Source organism: Drosophila miranda (genome assembly GCF_003369915.1).
Source record: "Drosophila miranda strain MSH22 chromosome Y unlocalized genomic scaffold, D.miranda_PacBio2.1 Contig_Y3_pilon, whole genome shotgun sequence".
Classification (NCBI taxonomy): Eukaryota; Metazoa; Arthropoda; class Insecta; order Diptera; family Drosophilidae; genus Drosophila; species Drosophila miranda.
The window spans coordinates 8,582,962-8,606,601 of NW_022881625.1; the positions used below are offsets into that span (position 1 = coordinate 8,582,962).

The following is a 23,640-nucleotide window of genomic DNA, read 5'->3' on the forward strand; positions in this document are numbered from 1 at the left end:
TCTGCTCCATTATGGATTGTTTTACCTGAAGATTAGTTGGGAATCTCGATTGCAATTACTCCAACGAATCTCAATGCCGGAGAGTGGTCCAACCACAGGAAATTTAATTGCTTTCGAGTGGGTTTCAATTACGCAAATTGCATTAGACATCACCACGCACGGATTCCCAATGAATCCAAACATATAGTACTCTTAGCTGTATATTATTTATGAATCGGATCAAGCTATCGGCCTTGCCAGCTGTACCTAGCCCAAGTTTTGCCCCAATCGGTGTAGGAATTCCCTCTTGCTGCATCGCAAAACATCACCAAATGTCAGAAAAGGGGTCCATTCTTTATCCTCCAAGGCTGCCGCACTTTGACCTGCCTGCTCTACTCAGGTGGAGGCTGGTGTGATTGATTTGATTGCTGTCACCGACTGGGATGACAATCCATCCAATTCAATGAGCTACTCACTTTCGCCTCGAGTTTGTCCTGGGTCTTCCAGCTGTCCTTTGAAGTCCTCGTCAGAGGTATCGCTCCCGGGCGAAATGAAAGTCGTTTACATTTTTTATCAACTTTAAGTGGAAGATTATGGAGGGCACTTCGTGCTGGTTTTCGTACAACTTACCCCTGGGAACGTTTTCATAATTTTCTACCTCCAACATTGCCATTCATTTCCCATTAAATGTGCCGTGCCCCAGGACGGCTCCCAGGACCCCCAGGGCGGCGGAAGATGTGCATTTATCCATTACCGTTGACGTTGCTGTCGACTCTCCTCTCCGCTCGAATCACCCGGCTAAAATGTAATTATCCTGCCTGGACTCGGCACTCCATGGCGTTGCATTCCACGTCTGAAATTCAGCCATGTCTTAATAGCCGGAAATCGAGTTGACTTGACCTATGCCCTGGCCAAATGCATGTGGAATGAACTCGTTCTGAGAGTTATGGCTGTGAATTCAAGTTAATTGAATATCTATAGACGTGCATGGTGCCGAAGCAGAGGGGCCTCGCATAATTGTCGGCTCATTAAACGATAATGCAGGAAAATTGATGCCCGGCCTTTTTCCATTCCATTCCCCATTTTTGGGGGAAATTGAATTTCATAAACTTTCCGATGAAAAACAGGGTTGCGGGGGAGCCTCCCCAGGGAAGTTCCCAGCATCAATTAGTGCGCTCTGTCTAGGGAGTGCCCGGCTTCGGAAGTGGCAGGAGCCCCGAGAAGCGGCAGGAACGTGGCCGAAGTCACCGACGTGCCGTGCCTTGCCGTGCCGTGCGTCAGCTGGGGAAAATCGAAACCAAAAAGTTTGCTTATGCTTAGAATGCAAGCGGAATTGCTGGCAGGAGGTGGAGTGGGAGCTGGGAGGCTTGGGGGCTTGGATGCTGGCAGGATGCGGCTCTCTCTGATGCCATTGACATCAGCAACACGGCCACGGCTGTTGTCATTCAAGTGTTCTAATCAATTCTGATTTAATTTTACGCCCAATTAAGTGTGAAAAGCTTTTGATGTTGGGCACACGTGTGCGAGCGGCAAATGGATGCAGACAAGGACTCGCAGGGGCGCAGTCACACAAGCGTGAGCATTGAATATGCCACAGATACATATGTGGGGTCGGTCCTTTGCTCGCACGAGTCCCAGTTAGGCTCTCACACTTGAATAAAGCCATTCCAGACATCAATATTTTGTTCCTTCCCTGGTTGGGCTATTTGTACTTACCGCTGCTTCTGTATCCACGCTGTGGCTTCCGCACCCGCTCTCACTGCTCCACGCTTTCACACACTTTCCGTATGCATCTCTCTTTCTCTCTCTTTGTGTATCTCTAACCATGGAACAACTTTTTTCTTATGGCAGAGACAGACGTGGCAGATAGTTCCGCCAAGACATTATCCAATAATCTTTATCAACAGCCACAGCCAGCGCTGTAGCATCCGCGCCGCGTGCCGACCTCCACCTCCAGCTCCAGGTTAAGTTTGTTGGAAACTTTAGTCTGCATGACAGTCGATCCGATATCCCTGTGCATTTGGATTTGTTTGCAGGTAACGACAAGGCTCAAGACATTTTACTAATTAAATATCAATGTACTTTTCCTTCCATTTGCCTAATTTACCGCTGTCAACAGCAAGACAAACAATATTGTAGTCCAAAAGAGTGTACACACTGGCCGCCCAGGGCTGTCACGCTACGATAAAATAAAAACAGCTGTGTCGTAAATGTGCGATTAAAAATTCAACGAAATATTTGTATCCCCGCGAAGCTTGGTTTTTGGAGATCAAAAAGGTCTTCCATATCCCGATGTCTCCGAAGATAGGGCTTATCCGAAGTCCCTTCAAAATGGAAGAGCGTAATCCGCTTTTACATTAAATCGGATTTAAATATAAACTCTATAGCGGCAGATATTCAAATTTATTTCCTTGGAAATCCTCACAGAAATTTTAATGATTAAATTCCAAGTGCTCTTAAAGATGGGAAACCGAACCAAACTGTCGTCTAGGGCCTGAAATTGTCCAACTCCTGATGGCACTTCAGGTGACGGCGTAAACGTCAAGCTCCGCCTGAGGGGGGCCAGGAGGGCCCATGGAGTGGGGCCATAAAACAATTTTGTTGTAAATTTACGCCACCCCCGGCCATGTATGACAGAAGGTACATAAATACTCGAACACATAAAGGCACGGGGCAGGAGGCAGTCGACATTTTCTTTCCACCAAGAAATTAGCAAAGGATGGAGGGTAGGAAACGAAACGAGCTCCATTGCTCCACCATTCTTTTGGAGGAATAAATTAATTTATTGAATGAACAGATTGCATTTTAAATTTATTATACTTCCATAGTATTGATTTTGGGGCACATGAATTTCTCTTTACATGATAGAAAATTTAGGTGTTGGAGATTGACGTAAGGCTAATCCCGGTTTTCCACACTGGGCTTAACTTTGTATTATAATTGGACATCCCATCGTATTTATGTATATATTAAGCCTATGTTTTGTGTTTGTAAGGGGGTTTCTTTCATTGTCCTCCTCACAGGACAAGTGTCTTCTAATCAAATTACAATAGGGGTTAATTTAATAAACTCTCACTTTCTACCTTTCACAAGATCTGTTCTATCTTTCATGAGTGTCCTGTGCCTAAACGTAACGCCCAAGAGAACTAGTCCTCTGATCTACTATAATTGTTGAATACACGTTGCTTAATCAGACGTGTATTGTATTAACTGTGTATAAATTGTAAATTTTTTTTTTGGGAGATATTTCTTTAAGCTTTTTTTTCTTGAATTTTGCCATTTTTAAAGTCTATCAAACAAAATTTAGAACTGAACTGCGTAAAAGAAACAATTTAGAAGAACTGAAAAAGCCGAAATGGAAACGAGTAGAAAAACGATGTTTCTTTTTTTGAACACCAAACGCTGGCACGGACCTGTTCGATGCGATTCGGCTCTGATTGGTTCCGCTTCAGCTTGAGATCGGTCTGATTTGGCCAACTGATTTGGGGAAGCAGGAAAGCGCTCCCGATTTGCAATAACAACTAGTAATACACGCATATATACGGCATGATATATATGTAGGCAATGGTAAACGAAAGACAACTAGTATTCCCTGGGGGTTGGTGGTGTGGTTGTGTTGCACCCATGTCGAGCAATCGGAACCCAGATAGGACTGGGCTGAGTTCCTTCGCTGAGGTGTGTGTGTGTGGTGTGGTGTGGTGCTGGTTTTTGTACGAACATATTTGCTTTCTAACTTATTTCCCAAATTGATTTTGATACTCCTAAATTCCGGGATCCTAACTGAATCCCACTCTCCACGTCAAGGTCCCTCAAGTGTGCTTCTTTAGGTGTCTATGTAAGTGTTCCAGGTGAAATGCGTTGACATGTGTGAGTGTGTGCGTGTGGGATGGGCTACCACTGCGCCGTTTCTATCTCCGGACTACGAACGCCGCTCAGTGGACAATGAGCAGGTTGTTCCTATTGAAGCCGGCGGAGTGTCCGGCGTTGCGTACAATGAAACAGGATCCATCGAAGTGCATGCACTTCTCATTGCGACTACAAAAGACAGAACAGAACGGAAGTTAGCAGAGCAGGATGACGGGAGTGGTAGCAGCAGGGGAGGGGGAGGGGAGGTTGGGAGCATCGGTTTGACACTCACCGAACAAACAGATGCGAGGTCTTGCCCAGAGAGGCAGTGCAATGGATGCCAGGTGTGGTCAAAGTGGCCGATCCATTGCCGGGACTGGTGCGACTCAAGCACTTGTTGTCCACACGAGTGACCTTCACCAGGCCATTGGCTGCCTGGGTGATGCGAAATCCGTTTATGTCATAGATCTCAGTGCCATCCTCGGTACAGGTGTAAGCTGAATTGGCAATCACGTCATGGGCTTCCGCCATATAAGAGGGACCATACCGCGAGTCGCTGCGAGAACTTCGGGAATTAAATCGAAATTAGCCAAATAAGAAGCGATGCAATTGGCCGGGGGACTCACTCATAGAACACTGCCAGGGTGTAGTGGTTTTGGTCAGATCGGTGAAAGTGTCGGTTGTGGTGCGCGTCCCGGCTGTGTCCACCAGGTAGATGAGATCGCACGCCTCGCTGGTTAAGCTCACACCCTTGTACCACATCTTGGCATAGCGACTGTAATGGGAAGATAATTCAAAGGATTCAAAAGATGCCACGTTGGGGTAAGGGCCACTCCCACTCACACAAAGGTGTTGCCCTTCATGCCGTCGTAGGTGACTATTTCGACTTTAGCGCCGCTCTGCAGGATGCGTCCATTGGGGTGGATCAAAGCCGAGTTGCTGCAGTTGCGTGATAGAGCAACTGCCACCATGCTGCGCTTATTGAGCACGCGCACCGCCTTGTCCAGAGTCATATCAATTCTGCCCCATGTAAAGAAAGGTATTAACATTAGGGGTCGGTCTTAAAGAAGAGCCAAGGGGCTGTGGGCGTCCACACTCACCGCACGCCATCGCGGAGGCGCAACTGGATGGTGCCGTTCGTCATGGCAATGGGCCCAGAGCCGGGACATGCCGGCGGTGTGTGGTTCTCGAGCTCGAAGTTGCGTGTGCTGCTCACGCGTGCCAAGGCGTATGGTGGAGGGGGCATTGGAGACGGCAACTGTTGGGAATTCTGAGATTGAGCATAGAATCGGCTAGATTTACAGATATGCAGGAGCCCCTACCAGGCAGTAGTTCTGCTCGTTGTCGAAGCCATAGGTGGGCGTGGCATTGTAGCGCCCTGTGAGTGCCTTGCCGTTGTGCGCCATTTCGCCAGCGTCTATTTCCTGCATATTCCTTGGCCCGTACTGGGGAGGGTTGGAAATGTGTATGCCCGGCAGTTGGACGTATGGACTGACTGCCGACGGGGTAATTGGCGCACTCCTTGGAAATGCCGCTGGTGATGGTGTTGGTGTCAACGGTGGCGCTGCTAGCGAGACTGGAGCTGCTGCCGCGATCCATGTGGCCCACGGAGTCCGTGCCGGAGGACAGCGAGATGTTGCTCATGCGTTGGGACAGCTGCCCCCCAGTCATGCCGACACGCAAGCTTGCTTGCTAAGGGAGGGGGGGATGAGAAGGCGAGAGGTAGTAGCGGAAGTTAGATCCGGAAGGAAATGAAGAGGTGAGGAAGTGAAAGTGCCAGAAAATAATTGAATACCGGCAGGAGAGAAAACGACAGATACGAGAGAAAGTGTCAGCAGCGCAGAAATCGAATGACTTTGCAACTGTTGCTAACATTCTGTCGACATTCTGTTAACGCATGCATATACATACATACATACATATATGTATTAACATACGTGTGTGCGTTTTTCCCAATTTGCATTTGATTTTTATAGAAATTAACCAAACTATTTTGAATCGTATTAGAAGAGAAGAGAAGAGGGGGGGAATAGAGAAGGAAAATTCGAATATTAAAGTCGGAAAGTAAGAGAGCAATGGTGGAAAAGAGCGAGACGGAAAATAAGAAGGTCTGAAATAACAGGAGAGGGCAATGAGGTGATGTGGCAATGCTGCTGTTGCCGAGCTGCTAAGACTGCGGCGGCTGTTAACTCGCTGTTGATACCCTGCTAGCGCGATGATGCGTGAAGAAACTTTCACGTTATTGCTTGGAATTTCACTTACCGGCGATGGGTTGTTGGTGTAGACGGAGCGCTGGCGCACCCCGTTGGGCGGCTTGGTGGGCGAGCGCAAGATGTTGTTGATTTTGTCGTTCATCTGAGCACGCGACAAGAAGTCCTCGGCATTGAAGATCCCCACACGGGCGACCTTCGGGCTGCTTACTTGCGAGACCGGCTCCTGCTGGGAAGTCTCGCAGTCCGATGACTGGCACTGCGCCTCCTTGGTGCTGACCTTGGGCTCAACGGACTTCGGCTCGGTGACCATTTTGATTTGGCAACTTTTTTCTTCTCGCTCTTTCTTTTCGTCAAGTGAGTTCACAAGACCGTCGTTTGTGTGTGCGTGCGTGTGTTCGTGTGTGCGGCAAATGCGAAATTTTTCACTTTAAATATGTGTGAACTTACTTGAGAACACGCGCGTGCTAAATACAGTTTTAGAATATTTTGTTCGACACTTCTCACTACGACTCTGAGAGGAATTTTAATTTTTATATTTAATTTTCCACTTTACATGAGCTCCGCTCGCTGGCACAATTTTCGAAAGGATGACTGTTCGGATTTTCACACTGAAAGTCGTCGCCTGCTCAAACCGGAATTCAAAGTGAAAAGCAGAGCTGTCTCCCGTCTATAATCGGAGCGATATTCAGGGCTGCATTTCAATGTTGTATGGATGTAGATCAGATACTAATTACTGTACATTTTCGTATTATTAATGGTACTCCGTGGCTTGAATCTTGAGCTTCACAAAAAAATGGTTTACCAAATTACCAAATGGTTAAATGGTAAAATGTTTAATTCGTACACTGCTCATTTTCACCTTGTTCGATCCTTTCGGATTCCTGTAAAGAAAATTTACCAAATACAATTCGTTCACAGACTTGCATTAAGGCGCCGCACTGACGCTGATCTATCCACAAGCCTGGAAAAAAGTATTGACCCGTCATCGTTTTGGCCCATAGTAACTTCATTCTGGTCATGGCTATTTGTGGAATACTTCTGGCAGTCTTAATTTACTTTGGATCTCTTCCATAAGCTGCGTGCACTGCAACTCTCTCTTCCCTAACTCCTCTCAAATCTGATTTCCTATAGATTATTAATTGGTACTTTGTATCGTTGCCCAACTAGAAATGGATTTAAGTCAGCTTGAATGCATTTCCGTCGGCCTAATCCTATTTCACGCTTTTAGAGTCGGACAAATGAAGTTTGCCAGCATCAAAGTCAAGCAAAATCGAATTAAGCAATAGGCGCCGCTCCCAACAGCATCAAGCAGAAGCTTTAAAGCATATTAGAAAATTGAAAAGTCAGCCAAAAGAGTTGCACTTGGCCATGTAAAAGTACTGTGCTGTGTGCTCGATGGTGGCATAAAACTGAAAGTTTCAATTTTCTGAAGTGCTCGCCTTGGCTTGAGAAGGTTGCGAAATGCCAAGTGTCAGTGCCAAAGGAGGCGGCTAAGCACGGAGGAGCCTCATCTTGGTGGGTTACTGCTGATGCAGTCTATCGCATATCTGCTTCGTCAGTTGGAATTTCTGGCATCATCTTTACGTGAGGGTACACACTTGTGTCCTGGAATTTGCATGCAAAATATAATAGTGCTAGGTGCCCATTTATATATGTACAAGCTAAGCTCTCTATAGCGGACACATGGTTCCAGTAATTCAATCCTTACTATCCATATAGTGTAAGTAGCGAATGTGTACAGCTTTTGTTAGATGTTTGGTTCTACCCAAATTGTCGGATTAGTGCGGATAATGCTGGGGGGCTGTTGACAAATTAGCCAAAATTTAGAATTTGGCAGGCCCTGAAGGACGCCCGTCCGCGCTTGTGGCAATGAAAATTAGCTGAGACATCGCACGTCTGGTGTGTGGGGGAGTGTTATTGTTTTGCCACCTTGTAGTCTGGATCGTAGAGAACTATTGTCGAACGGTTCAGTTCAGTAGGCAACCCTGAAATTCTTGCGAATCGATTGACAACTATGTATATCCCCTCGCCTGCTCACATGATTGATGCTGGCTTTCACTTTTTCGGCTAGAGCGCATTGACTTCCCCTGCATTTGGCCATCGCTGCCCACGCAGCATGGCACAGCGAATATTCGCCTAAAAATTCTATCTCATTTTGCCTGTGACATATTTGAAATTTATTTTCGGTGCTGATGCTGCCACCCCGATGCTGTTGCTGTTGCTGTTGCAGCTGCATCTGCACCTCCGCCCACGCACTGCATTGACTCAGTTTGAGAGTGAAAATAAAAAAGAACAGTTGGCAAATACTGTATTTATAGAAAATGCAATATGCATGGAATCCGAATGAAATACGGAAACTCATTTGTAAAAAGCTACAATGCCTTGACCGGCTCCACCACCTCTTTTGTTGTCACTTACAGCAGCCGCAAGCGAACAAATTGGTTAACCTCCTTTTATTTTTTTCCTTTCCTTTTTTTGGTAGTACGAGTCCATATTTATGGTTCGTAAATAGGAATGTGGGATTTTTGTCGAGCCATTACCAATTGGACGGCCATTTACGGCAGGCAAAGGCAGAAAGGAAGAAGAATTGTGGTCTTTTTCTAGTTTGAATTGCTTGTTGATTATTTGCTTGCCACATTTTAATTAACTGTATTTCGTTTCGCTGAACGAATGTGTAACAGTAAGCTTTTGGCAGCGAGCACTGCTCTGAAATATTCTATTTATGCTCCAAGGGGATTTCATTTCCACTCGGTCGAATGCGAAATGTGGAAAAAATATTTTCGTCGACCCAAGAAAACTCATAAAAGTGTCAGTGAACTTTGGCGCAGACAAATCCGGCCGAGACGGACCCAGACGGCCAAGACCCAGACCACACAGGGTGTGGGTGTAGCTGTGGGTGTGAGGAGCATGTGACATTTTCAGAGCTGGGCCAACAAATGGGTTTAGCCTGGGTTTTGGGCAGCAAGACATTTTGGCCTTCGCCATCCATAAATTTCCAGATCGCAACTTTGCTCTTCGGATTGCTTCGAGTTTATTGTACGTACTTTGGCCCCAGCAAATACGAGTATTTGAAGCCTTTGGCACGTACCTCTTTTATCCGGAAGTTGGGCCATTGAAGAGGCCTGGACTGGCACCAGCTGTTCATTTCTGTTAGGCCGTTGCCAAGTGGATTAGCGCAAATATTTTACATTTCTGTTGGTCGGTCCACAGACAAGAGTGCTGAGAGACTTTACTTTGCGGCTTAATTAAACTCAATTATAATCGTGTTGACACTTTTGTTATTCTGTATTCTGTAGTTGTTTTTGTTGGGGCGAAAGCAAATTAAAACTTCAAACTTCATAAATGCCGAGTGCGAACAAAACTTCTGCTCCATTATGGATTGTTTTACCTGAAGATTAGTTGGGAATCTCGATTGCAATTACTCCAACGAATCTCATTGCCGGAGAGTGGTCCAACCACAGGAAATTTAATTGCTTTTGAGTGGGTTTCAATTACGCAAATTGCATTAGACATCACCACGCACGGATTCCCAATGAATCCAAACATATAGCTGTATATTATTTATGAATCGGATCAAGCTATCGGCCTTGCCAGCTGTACCTAGCCCAGGTGGAGGCTGGTGTGATTGATTTGATTGCTGTCACCGACTGGGATGACAATCCATCCAATTCAATGAGCTACTCACTTTCGCCTCGAGTTTGTCCTGGGTCTTCCAGCTGTCCTTTGAAGTCCTCTTCAGAGGTATCGCTCCCGGGCGAAATGAAAGTCGTTTACATTTTTTATCAACTTTAAGTGGAAGATTATGGAGGGGACTTCGTGCTGGTTTTCGTACAACTTACCCCTGGGAACGTTTTCATAATTTTCTACCTCCAACATTGCCATTCATTTCCCATTAAATGTGCCGTGCCCCAGGACGGCTCCCAGGACCCCCAGGGCGGTGGAAGATGTGCATTTATCCATTACCGTTGACGTTGCTGTCGACTCTCCTCTCCGCTCGAATCACCCGGTTAAAATGTAATTATCCTGCCTGGACTCGGCACTCCATGGCGTTGCATTCCACGTCTGAAATTCAGCCATGTCTTAATAGCCGGAAATCGAGTTGACTTGCCCTATGCCCTGGCCAAATGCATGTGGAATGAACTCGTTCGGAGAGTTATGGCTGTGAATTCAAGTTAATTGAATATCTATAGACGTGCATGGTGCCGAAGCAGAGGGGCCTCGCATAATTGTCGGCTCATTAAACGATAATGCAGGAAAATTGATGACCGGCCTTTTTCCATTCCATTCCCCATTTTTGGGGGAAATTGAATTTCATAAACTTTCCGATGAAAAACAGGGTTGCGGGGGAGCCTCCCCAGGGAAGTTCCCAGCAGCAATTAGTGCGCTCTGTCTCGGGAGTGCCCGGCTTCGGAAGTGGCAGGAACGTGGCCGAAGTCACCGACGTGCCGTGCCTTGCCGTGCCGTGCGTCAGCTGGGGAAAATCGAAACCAAAAAGTTTGCTTGTGCTTAGAATGCCAGCGGAATTGCTGTCAGGAGGTTGAGTGGGAGCTGGGACATCAGCAACACGGCCACGGCTGTTGTCATTCAAGTGTTCTAATCAATTCTGATTTAATTTTACGCCCAATTAAGTGTGAAAAGCTTTTGATGTTGGGCACACGTGTGCGAGCGGCAAATGGATGCAGACAAGGATGCAGTCACACAAGCGTGAGCATTGAATATGCCACAGATACATATGTGGGGTCGGTCCTTTGCTCGCACGAGTCCCAGTTAGGCTCTCACACTTGAATAAAGCCATTCCAGACATCAATATTTTGATCCTTCCCTGGTTGGGCTATTTGTACTTACCGCTGCTTCTGTATCCACGCTGTGGCTTCCGCACCCGCTCTCACTGCTCCACGCTTTCACACACTTTCCGTATGCATCTCTCTTTCTCTCTGTTTGTGTATCTCTAACCATGGAACAACTTTCTTCTTATGACAGAGACAGACGTGGCAGATAGTTCCGCCAAGACATTATCCAATAATCTTTATCAACAGCCACAGCCAGCGCTGAAGCATCCGCGCCGCGTGCCTACCTCCACCTCCAGCTCCAGGTTAAGTTTGTTGGAAACTTTAGTCTGCATGACAGTCGATCCGATATCCCTGTGCATTTGGATTTGTTTGCAGGTAACGCGAAGGTTCAAGACATTTTACTAATTAAATATTAATGTACTTTTTCTTTCATTTGCCTAATTTACCGCTGTCAACAGCAAGACAAACAATATTGTAGTCCAAAAGAGTGTACACACTGGCCGCCCAGGGTTGTCACGCTACGATAAAATAAAAACAGCTGTGTCGTAAATGTGCGATTAAAAATTCAAAGAAATATTTGTATCCCCGCGAAGCTTGGTTTTTGGAGATCAAAAAGGTCTTCCATATCCCGATGTCTCTGAAGATAGGGCTTATCCGAAGTCCCTTCAAAATGGAAGAGCGTAATCCGCTTTTACATTAAATCGGATTTATATAAACTCTATAGCGGCAGATATTCAAATTTATTTTCTTGGAAATCCTCACAGAAATTTAAATGATTAAATTCCAAGTGCTCTTAAAGATGGGAAACCGAACCAAACTGTCGTCTAGGGCCTGAAATTGTCCAACTCCTGATGGCACTTCAGGTGACGGCGTAAACGTCAAGCTCCGCCTGAGGGGGGCCAGGAGGGCCCATGGAGTGGGGCCATAAAACAATTTTGTTGTAAATTTACGCCACCCCCGGCCATGTATGACAGAAGGTACATAAATACTCGAACACATAAAGGCACGGGGCAGGAGGCAGTCGACATTTTCTTTCCACCAAGAAAATAGCAAAGGATGGAGGGTAGGAAACGAAACGAGCTCCATTGCTCCACCATTCTTTTGGAGGAATAAATTAATTTATTGAATGAACAGATTGCATTTTAAATTTATTATACTTCCATAGTATTGATTTTGGGGCACATGAATTTCTCTTTACATGATAGAAAATTTAGGTGTTGGAGATTGACGTAAGGCTAATCCCGGTTTTCCACACTGGGCTTAACTTTGTATTATAATTGGACATCCCATCGTATTTATGTATATATTAAGCCTATGTTTTGTGTTTGTAAGGGGGTTTCTTTCATTGTCCTCCTCACAGGACAAGTGTCTTCTAATCAAATTACAATAGGGGTTAATTTAATAAACTCTCACTTTCTCCCTTTCACAAGATCTGTTCTATCTTTCATGAGTGTCCTGTGCCTAAACGTAACGCCCAAGAGAACTAGTCCTCTGATCTACTATAATTGTTGAATACACGTTGCTTAATCAGACGTGTATTGTATTAACTGTGTATAAATTGTAAATTTTTTTTTTGGGAGATATTTCTTTAAGCTTTTTTTTTCTTGAATTTTGCCATTTTTAAAGTCTATCAAACAAAATTTAGAACTGAACTGCGTAAAAGAAACAATTTAGAAGAACTGAAAAAGCCGAAATGGAAACGAGTAGAAAAACGATGTTTCTTTTTTTGAACACCAAACGCTGGCACGGACCTGTTCGATGCGATTCGGCTCTGATTGGTTCCGCTTCAGCTTGAGATCGGTCTGATTTGGCCAACTGATTTGGGGAAGCAGGAAAGCGCTCCCGATTTGCAATAACAACTAGTAATACACGCATATATACGGCATGATATATATGTAGGCAATGGTAAACGAAAGACAACTAGTATTCCCTGGGGGTTGGTGGTGTGGTTGTGTTGCGCCCATGTCGAGCAATCGGAACCCAGATAGGACTGGGCTGAGTTCCTTCGCTGAGGTGTGTGTGTGTGGTGTGGTGTGGTGCTGGTTTTTGTACGAACATATTTGCTTTCTAACTTATTTCCCAAATTGATTTTGATATTCCTAAATTCCGGGATCCTAACTGAATCCCTCTCTCCACGTCAAGGTCCCTCAAGTGTGCTGCTGTATGTGTTCCAGGTGATATGTGTTGACATGTGTGAGTGTGTGCGTGTGGGATGGGCTACCACTGCGCCGTTTCTATCTCCGGACTACGAACGCCGCTCAGTAGACAATGAGCAGGTTGTTCTCATTGAAGCCGGCGGAGTGTCCGGCGTTGCGTACAATGAAACAGGATCCATCGAAGTGCATGCGCTTCTCATTGCGACTACAAAGGACAGAACAGAACGGAAGTTAGCAGAGCAGGATGACGGGCGAGGGGGAGGGGGAGGGAGAGGTTGAGAGCATCGGTTTGACACTCACCGAACAAACAGATGCGAGGTCTTGCCCAGAGAGGCAGTGCAATGGATGCCAGGTGTGGTCAAAGTAGCCGATCCATTGCCGGGACTGGTGCGAATCAAGCACTTGTTGTCCACACGAGTGACCTTCACCAGGCCATCGGCTGCCTGGGTGATGCGAAATCCGTTTATGTCATAGATCTCAGTGCCATCCTCGGTACAGGTGTAAGCTGAATTGGCAATCACCTCATGGGCTTCAGCCATATAAGAGGGACCATGGCGGGAGTCGCTGCGAGAAGTTCGGGATTTAAATCGAAATTAGCCAAATAAGAAGCGATGCAATTGGCCGGGGGGACTCACTCATAGAACACTGCCAGGGTGTAGTCCTTGGTCAGATCGGTGAAAGTGTCGGTTGTGGTGCGCGTCTCGGCTGTGTCCACCAGGTAGATGAGAGCGCACGCCTCGCTGGTGAAGCTCACACCCTTGTACCACATCTTGGCATAGCGACTGTAATGGGAAGATAATTCAAAGGATTCAAAAGATGCCACGTTGGGGTAAGGGCCATTCCCACTCACACAAAGTTATTGCCCTTCATGCCGTCGTAGGTGACTATTTCGACTTTAGCGCCGCTCTGCAAGATGCGTCCATTGGGGTGGATCAAAGCCGAGTTGCTGCAGTTGCGTGATAGAGCAACTGCCACCATGCTGCGCTGATTGAGCACGCGCACCGCCTTGTCCAGAGGCATGTCAATGCTGCCCCATGCAAAGAAAGGTATTAACATTAGGGGTCGGTCTTAAAGAAGAGCCAAGGGGCTGGGGGCGTCCACACTCACCGCACGCCATCGCGGATGCGCAACTGGATGGTGCCGTTCGTCATGGCAATGGGTCCAGAGCCGGGACATGCCGGCGGTGTGTGGTTCTCGAGCTCGAAGTTGCGTGTGCTGCTCACGCGTGCCAAGGCGTCTGGTGGAGGGGGCATTGGAGACGGCAACTGTTGGGAATTCTGAGATTGAGCATAGAATCGGCTAGATTTACAGATATGCAGGAGCCCCTACCAGGCAGTAGTTCTGCTCGTTGTCGAAGCCATAGGTGGGCGTGGCATTGTAGCGCCCTGTGAGTGCCTTGCCGTTGTGCGCCATTTTGCCAGCGTCTATTTCCTGCATATTCTCTGGCCCGTACTGGGAGGGTTGGAAATGTGTATGCCCGGCAGTTGGACGTATGGACGGGCCGACGGGGTAATTGGCGCACTCCTTGGAAATGCCGCTGGTGATGGTGTTGGTGCCAACGGTGGCGCTGCTAGCGAGACTGGAGCTGCTGCCGCGATCCATGTGGCCCACGGAGTCCGTGCCGGAGGACAGCGAGATGTTGCTCATGCGTTTGGACAGCTGCCCCCAGTCATGCCGACACGCAAGCTTGCTTGCTAAGGGAGGGGGGATGAGAAGGCGAGAGGTAGGAAAAGAGCGAGACGGAAAATAAGAAGGTCTGAAATAACAGGAGAGGGCAATGAGGTGATGTGGCAATGCTGCTGTTGCCGAGCTGTTAAGACTGCGGCGGCTGTTAACTCGCTGTTGATACCCTGCTAGCGCGATGATGCGGCAGTTTTGTAAAACAAAATGTCTGAAAATTGAAGAAACTTTCACGTTATTGCTTGGAATTTCACTTACCGGCGATGGGTTGTTGGTGTAGACGGAGCGCTGGCGCACCCCGTTGGGCGGCTTGGTGGGCGAGCGCAAGATGTTGTTGATTTTGTCGTTCATCTGAGCACGCGACAAGAAGTCCTCGGCATTGAAGATCCCCACACGGGCGACCTTCGGGCTGCTTACTTGCGAGACCGGCTCCTGCTGGGAAGTCTCGCAGTCCGATGACTGGCACTGCGCCTCCTTGGTGCTGACCTTGGGCTCAACGGACTTCGGCTCGGTGACCATTTTGATTTGGCAACTTTTTTCTTCTCGCTCTTTCTTTTCGTCAAGTGAGTTCACAAGACCGGCGTTTGTGTGTGCGTGCGTGTGTTCGTGTGTGCGGCAAATGCGAAATATTTCACTTTAAATATGTGTGAACTTACTTGAGAACACGCGCGTGCTAAATACAGTTTTAGAATATTTTGTTCGACACTTCTCACTACGACTCTGAGAGGAATTTTAATTTTTATATTTAATTTTCCACTTTACATGAGCTCCGCTCGCTGGCACAATTTTCGAAAGGATGACTGTTCGGATTTTCACACTGAAAGTCGTCGCCTGCTCAAACCGGAATTCAAAGTGAAAAGCAGAGCTGTCTCCCGATTATAATCGGAGCGATATTCAGGGCTGCATTTCAATGTTGTATGGATGTAGATCAGATACTAATTACCGTACATTTTCGTATTATTAATGGTACTCCGTAGCTTGAGTCTTGAGCTTCACAAAAAAATGGTTTATCAGATTACCAAATGGTTAAATGGTAAAATGTTTAATTCGTACACTGCTCATTTTCACCTTGTTCGATCCTTTCGGATTCCTGTAAAGAAAATTTACCAAATACAATTCGTTCACAGACTTGCATTAAGGCGCCGCACTGACGCTGATCTATCCACAAGCCTGGAAAAAAGTATTGACCCGTCATCGTTTTGGCCCATAGTAACTTCATTCTGGTCATGGCTATTTGTGGAATACTTCTGGCAGTCTTAATTTAATTTGGATCTCTTCCATAAGCTGCGTGCACTGCAACTCTCTCTTCCCTAACTCCTCTCAAATCTGATTTCCTATAGATTATTAATTGGTACTTTGTATCGTTGCCCAACTAGAAATGGATTTAAGTCAGCTTGAATGCATTTCCGTCGGCCTAATCCTATTTCACGCTTTTAGAGTCGGACAAATGAAGTTTGCCAGCATCAAAGTCAAGCAAAATAGAATTAAGCAATAGGCGCCGCTCCCAACAGCATCAAGCAGAAGCTTTAAAGCATATTAGAAAATTGAAAAGTCAGCCAAAAGAGTTGCACTTGGCCATGTAAAAGTACTGTGCTGTGTGCTCGATGGTGGCATAAAACTGAAAGTTTTAATTTTCTGAAGTGCTCGCCTTGGCTCGAGAAGGTTGCGAAATGCCAAGTGTCAGTGCCAAAGGAGGCGGCTAAGCACGGAGGAGCCTCATCTTGGTGGGTTACTGCTGATGCAGTCTATCGCATATCTGCTTCGTCAGTTGGAATTTCTGGCATCATCTTTACGTGAGGGTACACACTTGTGTCCTGGAATTTGCATGCAAAATATAATAGTGCATGTTGACCATTTATATATGTACAAGCTAAGCTCTCTATAGCGGACACATGGTTCCAGTAATTCAATCCTTACTATCCATATAGTGTAAGTAGCGAATGTGTACAGCTTTTGTTAGATGTTTGGTTCTACCCAAATTGTCGGATTAGTGCGGATAATACTGGGGGGCTGTTGACAAATTAGCCAAAATTTAGAATTTGGCAGGCCCTGAAGGACCCCCGTCCGCGCTTGTGGCAATGAAAATTAGCTGAGACATCGCACGTCTGGTGTGTGGGGGAGTGTTATTGTTTTGCCACCTTGTAGTCTGGATCGTAGAGAACTATTGTCGAACGGTTCAGTTCAGTAGGCAACCCTGAAATTCTTGCGAATCGATTGACAACTATGTATATCCCCTCGCCTGCTCACATGATTGATGCTGGCTTTCACTTTTTCGGCTAGAGCGCATTGACTTCCCCTGCATTTGGCCATCGCTGCCCACGCAGCATGGCACAGCGAATATTCGCCTAAAAATTCTATCTCATTTTGCCTGTGACATATTTGAAATTTATTTTCGGTGCTGATGCTGCCACCCCGATGCTGTTGCTGTTGCTGTTGCAGCTGCATCTGCACCTCCGCCCACGCACTGCATTGACTCAGTTTGAGAGTGAAAATAAAAAAGAACAGTTGGCAAATACTGTATTTATAGAAAATGCAATATGCATGGAATCCGAATGAAATACGGAAACTCATTTGTAAAAAGCTACAATGCCTTGACCGGCTCCACCACCTCTTTTGTTGTCACTTACAGCAGCCGCAAGCGAACAAATTGGTTAACCTCCTTTTATTTTTTTCCTTTCCTTTTTTTGGTAGTACGAGTCCATATTTATGGTTCGTAAATATGAATGTGGGATTTTTGTCGAGCCATTACCAATTGGACGGCCATTTACGGCAGGCAAAGGCAGAGAGGAAGCAGAATTGTGGTCTTTTTCTAGTTTGAATTGCTTGTTGATTATTTGCTTGGCACATTTTAATTAACTGTATTTCGTTTCGCTGAACGAATGTGTAACAGTAAGCTTTTGGCAGCGAGCACTGCTCTGAAATATTCTATTTATGCTCCAAGGGGATTTCATTTCCACTCGGTCGAATGCGAAATGTGGAAAAAATATTTTCGTCGACCCAAGAAAACTCATAAAAGTGTCAGTGAACTTTGGCGCAGACAAATCCGGCCGAGACGGACCCAGACGGCCAAGACCCAGACCACACAGGGTGTGGGTGTAGCTGTGGGTGTGAGGAGCATGTGACATTTTCAGAGCTGGGCCAACAAATGGGTTTAGCCTGGGTTTTGGGCAGCAAAACATTTTGGCCTTCGCCATCCATAAATTTCCAGATCGCAACTTTGCTCTTCGGATTGCTTCGAGTTTATTGTACGTACTTTGGCCCCAGCATATACGAGTATTTGAAGCCTTTGGCACGTACCTCCTTTAACCCGAAAGTTGGCCCATTGAAGAGGCCTGGACTGGCACCAGCTGTTCATTTCTGTTAGGCCGTTGCCAAGTGGATTAGCGCAAATATTTTACATTTCTGTTGGTCGGTCCACAGACAAGAGTGCTGAGAGACTTTACTTTGCGGCTAAATTAAACTCAATTATAATCGTGTTGACACTTTTGTTATTCTGTATTCTGTAGTTGTTTTTGTTGGGGCGAAAGCAAATTAAAACTTCAAACTTCATAAATGCCGAGTGCGAACAAAACTTCTGCTCCATTATGGATTGTTTTACCTGAAGATTAGTTGGGAATCTCGATTGCAATTACTCCAACGAATCTCATTGCCGGAGAGTGGTCCAACCACAGGAAATTTAATTGCTTTCGAGTGGGTTTCAATTACGCAAATTGCATTAGACATCACCACGCACGGATTCCCAATGAATCCAAACATATAGTACTCTTAGCTGTATATTATTTATGAATCGGATCAAGCTATCGGCCTTGCCAGCTGTACCTAGCCCAGGTGGAGGCTGGTGTGATTGATTTGATTGCTGTCACCGACTGGGATGACAATCCATCCAATTCAATGAGCTACTCACTTTCGCCTCGAGTTTGTCCTGGGTCTTCCAGCTGTCCTTTGAAGTCCTCTTCAGAGGTATCGCTCCCGGGCGAAATGAAAGTCGTTTACATTTTTTATCAACTTTAAGTGGAAGATTATGGAGGGGACTTCGTGCTGGTTTTCGTACAACTTACCCCTGGGAACGTTTTCATAATTTTCTACCTCCAACATTGCCATTCATTTCCCATTAAATGTGCCGTGCCCCAGGACGGCTTCCAGGACCCCCAGGGCGGTGGAAGATGTGCATTTATCCATTACCGTTGACGTTGCTGTCGACTCTCCTCTCCGCTCGAATCACCCGGTTAAAATGTAATTATCCTGCCTGGACTCGGCACTCCATGGCGTTGCATTCCACGTCTGAAATTCAGCCATGTCTTAATAGCCGGAAATCGAGTTGACTTGCCCTATGCCCTGGCCAAATGCATGTGGAATGAACTCGTTCGGAGAGTTATGGCTGTGAATTCAAGTTAATTGAATATCTATAGACGTGCATGGTGCCGAAGCAGAGGGGCCTCGCATAATTGTCGGCTCATTAAACGATAATGCAGGAAAATTGATGACCGGCCTTTTTCCATTCCATTCCCCATTTTTGGGGGAAATTGAATTTCATAAACTTTCCGATGAAAAACAGGGTTGCGGGGGAGCCTCCCCAGGGAAGTTCCCAGCAGCAATTAGTGCGCTCTGTCTCGGGAGTGCCCGGCTTCGGAAGTGGCAGGAACGTGGCCGAAGTCACCGACGTGCCGTGCCTTGCCGTGCCGTGCGTCAGCTGGGGAAAATCGAAACCAAAAAGTTTGCTTATGCTTAGAATGCCAGCGGAATTGCTGGCAGGAGGTTGAGTGGGAGCTGGGACATCAGCAACACGGCCACGGCTGTTGTCATTCAAGTGTTCTAATCAATTCTGATTTAATTTTACGCCCAATTAAGTGTGAAAAGCTTTTGATGTTGGGCACACGTGTGCGAGCGGCAAATGGATGCAGACAAGGATGCAGTCACACAAGCGTGAGCATTGAATATGCCACAGATACATATGTGGGGTCGGTCCTTTGCTCGCACGAGTCCCAGTTAGGCTCTCACACTTGAATAAAGCCATTCCAGACATCAATATTTTGATCCTTCCCTGGTTGGGCTATTTGTACTTACCGCTGCTTCTGTATCCACGCTGTGGCTTCCGCACCCGCTCTCACTGCTCCACGCTTTCACACACTTTCCGTATGCATCTCTCTTTCTCTCTGTTTGTGTATCTCTAACCATGGAACAACTTTCTTCTTATGACAGAGACAGACGTGGCAGATAGTTCCGCCAAGACATTATCCAATAATCTTTATCAACAGCCACAGCCAGCGCTGTAGCATCCGCGCCGCGTGCCTACCTCCACCTCCAGCTCCAGGTTAAGTTTGTTGGAAACTTTAGTCTGCATGACAGTCGATCCGATATCCCTGTGCATTTGGATTTGTTTGCAGGTAACGACAAGGCTCAAGACATTTTACTAATTAAATATCAATGTACTTTTCCTTCCATTTGCGTAGTTTACCGCTGTCAACAGCAAGACAAACAATATTGTAGTCCAAAAGAGTGTACACACTGGCCGCCCAGGGTTGTCACGCTACGATAAAATAAAAACAGCTGTGTCGTAAATGTGCGATTAAAAATTCAAAGAAATATTTGTATCCCCGCGAAGCTTGGTTTTTGGAGATCAAAAAGGTCTTCCATATCCCGATGTCTCTGAAGATAGGGCTTATCCGAAGTCCCTTCAAAATGGAAGAGCGTAATCCGCTTTTACATTAAATCGGATTTATATAAACTCTATAGCGGCAGATATTCAAATTTATTTTCTTGGAAATCCTCACAGAAATTTAAATGATTAAATTCCAAGTGCTCTTAAAGATGGGAAACCGAACCAAACTGTCGTCTAGGGCCTGAAATTGTCCAACTCCTGATGGCACTTCAGGTGACGGCGTAAACGTCAAGCTCCGCCTGAGGGGGGCCAGGAGGGCCCATGGAGTGGGGCCATAAAACAATTTTGTTGTAAATTTACGCCACCCCCGGCCATGTATGACAGAAGGTACATAAATACTCGAACACATAAAGGCACGGGGCAGGAGGCAGTCGACATTTTCTTTCCACCAAGAAAATAGCAAAGGATGGAGGGTAGGAAACGAAACGAGCTCCATTGCTCCACCATTCTTTTGGAGGAATTTCTTTAAGCTTTTTTTTCTTGAATTTTGCCATTTTTAAAGTCTATCAAACAAAATTTAGAACTGAACTGCGTAAAAGAAACAATTTAGAAGAACTGAAAAAGCCGAAATGGAAACGAGTAGAAAAACGATGTTTCTTTTTTTGAACACCAAACGCTGGCACGGACCTGTTCGATGCGATTCGGCTCTGATTGGTTCCGCTTCAGCTTGAGATCGGTCTGATTTGGCCAACTGATTTGGGGAAGCAGGAAAGCGCTCCCGATTTGCAATAACAACTAGTAATACACGCATATATACGGCATGATATATATGTAGGCAATGGTAAACGAAAGACAACTAGTATTCCCTGGGGGTTGGTGGTGTGGTTGTGTTGCGCCCATGTCGAGCAATCGGACCCCAGATAGGACTGGGCTGAGTTCCTTCGCTGAGGTGTGTGTGTGTGGTGTGGTGTGGTGCTGGTTTTTGTACGAACATATTTGCTTTCTAACTTATTTCCCAAATTGATTTTGATATTCCTAAATTCCGGGATCCTAACTGAATCCCTCTCTCCACGTCAAGGTCCCTCAAGTGTGCTGCTGTATGTGTTCCAGGTGATATGTGTTGACATGTGTGAGTGTGTGCGTGTGGGATGGGCTACCACTGCGCCGTTTCTATCTCCGGACTACGAACGCCGCTCAGTAGAAAATGAGGAGTGTGTTCTCATTGAAGCCGGCGGAGTGTCCGGCGTTGCGTACAATGAAACAGGATCCATCGAAGTGCATGCGCTTCTCATTGCGACTACAAAGGACAGAACAGAACGGAAGTTAGCAGAGCAGGATGACGGGCGAGGGGGCGGGGGAGGTTGAGAGCATCGGTTTGACACTCACCGAACAAACAGATGCGAGGTCTTGCCCAGAGAGGCAGTGCAATGGATGCCAGGTGTGGTCAAAGTAGCCGATCCATTGCCGGGACTGGTGCGAATCAAGCACTTGTTGTCCACACGAGTGACCTTCACCAGGCCATCGGCTGCCTGGGTGATGCGAAATCCGTTTATGTCATAGATCTCAGTGCCATCCTCGGTACAGGTGTAAGCTGAATTGGCAATCACGTCATGGGCTTCAGCCATATAAGAGGGACCATGGCGGGAGTCGCTGCGAGAAGTTCGGGATTTAAATCGAAATTAGCCAAATAAGAAGCGATGCAATTGGCCGGGGGGACTCACTCATAGAACACTGCCAGGGTGTAGTCCTTGGTCAGATCGGTGAAAGTGTCGGTTGTGGTGCGCGTCTCGGCTGTGTCCACCAGGTAGATGAGAGCGCACGCCTCGCTGGTGAAGCTCACACCCTTGTACCACATCTTGGCATAGCGACTGTAATGGGAAGATAATTCAAAGGATTCAAAAGATGCCACGTTGGGGTAAGGGCCATTCCCACTCACACAAAGTTATTGCCCTTCATGCCGTCGTAGGTGACTATTTCGACTTTAGCGCCGCTCTGCAAGATGCGTCCATTGGGGTGGATCAAAGCCGAGTTGCTGCAGTTGCGTGATAGAGCAACTGCCACCATGCTGCGCTGATTGAGCACGCGCACCGCCTTGTCCAGAGGCATGTCAATGCTGCCCCATGCAAAGAAAGGTATTAACATTAGGGGTCGGTCTTAAAGAAGAGCCAAGGGGCTGGGGGCGTCCACACTCACCGCACGCCATCGCGGATGCGCAACTGGATGGTGCCGTTCGTCATGGCAATGGGTCCAGAGCCGGGACATGCCGGCGGTGTGTGGTTCTCGAGCTCGAAGTTGCGTGTGCTGCTCACGCGTGCCAAGGCGTCTGGTGGAGGGGGCATTGGAGACGGCAACTGTTGGGAATTCTGAGATTGAGCATAGAATCGGCTAGAATTACAGATATGCAGGAGCCCCTTACCAGGTAGTAGTTCTGCTCGTTGTCGAAGCCATAGGTGGGCGTGGCATTGTAGCGCCCTGTGAGTGCCTTGCCGTTGTGCGCCATTTTGCCAGCGTCTATTTCCTGCATATTCTCTGGCCCGTACTGGGGAGGGTTGGAAATGTGTATGCCCGGCAGTTGGACGTATGGACGGGCCGACGGGGTAATTGGCGCACTCCTTGGAAATGCCGCTGGTGATGGTGTTGGTGCCAACGGTGGCGCTGCTAGCGAGACTGGAGCTGCTGCCGCGATCCATGTGGCCCACGGAGTCCGTGCCGGAGGACAGCGAGATGTTGCTCATGCGTTTGGACAGCTGCCCCCCAGTCATGCCGACACGCAAGCTTGCTTGCTAAGGGAGGGGGATGAGAAGGCGAGAGGTAGGAAAAGAGCGAGACGGAAAATAAGAAGGTCTGAAATAACAGGAGAGGGCAATGAGGTGATGTGGCAATGCTGCTGTTGCCGAGCTGTTAAGACTGCGGCGGCTGTTAATTCGCTGTTGATACCCTGCTAGCGCGATGATGCGGCAGTTTTGTAAAACAAAATGTCTGAAAATTGAAGAAACTTTGACGTTATTGCTTGGAATTTCACTTACCGGCGATGGGTTGTTGGTGTAGACGGAGCGCTGGCGCACCCCGTTGGGCGGCTTGGTGGGCGAGCGCAAGATGTTGTTGATTTTGTCGTTCATCTGAGCACGCGACAAGAAGTCCTCGGCATTGATGATCCCCACACGGGCGCCCTTCGGGCTGCTTACTTGCGAGACCGGCTCCTGCTGGAAAGTCTCGCAGTCCGATGACTGGCACTGCGCTTCCTTGGTGCTGACCTTGGGCTCAACGGACTTCGGCTCGGTGACCATTTTGATTTGACAACTTTTTTCTTCTCGCTCTTTCTTTTCGTCAAGTGAGTTCACAAAACCGGCGTTTGTGTGTGCGTGCGTGTGTTCGTG

At 47.0% G+C, this 23,640-nt stretch overlaps 2 protein-coding genes and 1 pseudogene across 5 annotated transcripts; all 3 read right to left on the bottom strand.

Moving 5' to 3' along the window:
- Window positions 1-4,237: 4,237 nt before the first annotated feature.
- On the bottom strand, window positions 4,238-6,419 carry LOC117194746. 4 transcript variants are annotated; one of them, XM_033399245.1, is made up of 5 exons: window positions 5,148-5,316; window positions 4,926-5,083; window positions 4,669-4,845; window positions 4,452-4,600; window positions 4,238-4,390 (listed from the first exon to the last, which is right to left on the bottom strand). In XM_033399245.1, exons 1-5 carry the CDS (start codon window positions 5,253-5,255, stop codon window positions 4,335-4,337), a joined length of 648 nt encoding a protein of 215 aa, XP_033255136.1. In that variant the 5' UTR covers window positions 5,256-5,316; the 3' UTR covers window positions 4,238-4,334. The 4 variants fall into 4 exon arrangements, with proteins under 4 accessions (XP_033255136.1, XP_033255135.1, XP_033255134.1 ...); XM_033399244.1 differs by having other exon boundaries at window positions 4,239-4,390; window positions 4,926-5,095; window positions 5,148-5,270; XM_033399243.1 differs by lacking the exons at window positions 4,238-4,390; window positions 4,452-4,600 and adding an exon at window positions 6,088-6,419 and having other exon boundaries at window positions 4,825-4,845; window positions 5,148-5,517.
- Window positions 6,420-13,280: 6,861 nt separating this feature from the next.
- LOC117194815 lies at window positions 13,281-14,631 on the bottom strand. The gene is made up of 4 exons (XM_033399298.1): window positions 14,314-14,631; window positions 14,092-14,249; window positions 13,620-13,766; window positions 13,281-13,548 (listed from the first exon to the last, which is right to left on the bottom strand). The coding sequence occupies exons 1-4, from the start codon at window positions 14,629-14,631 to the stop codon at window positions 13,281-13,283; spliced, it is 891 nt and encodes a 296-aa protein (XP_033255189.1).
- A 6,350-nt stretch (window positions 14,632-20,981) lies between these two features.
- Window positions 20,982-23,640, bottom strand: LOC117194684 (annotated as a pseudogene).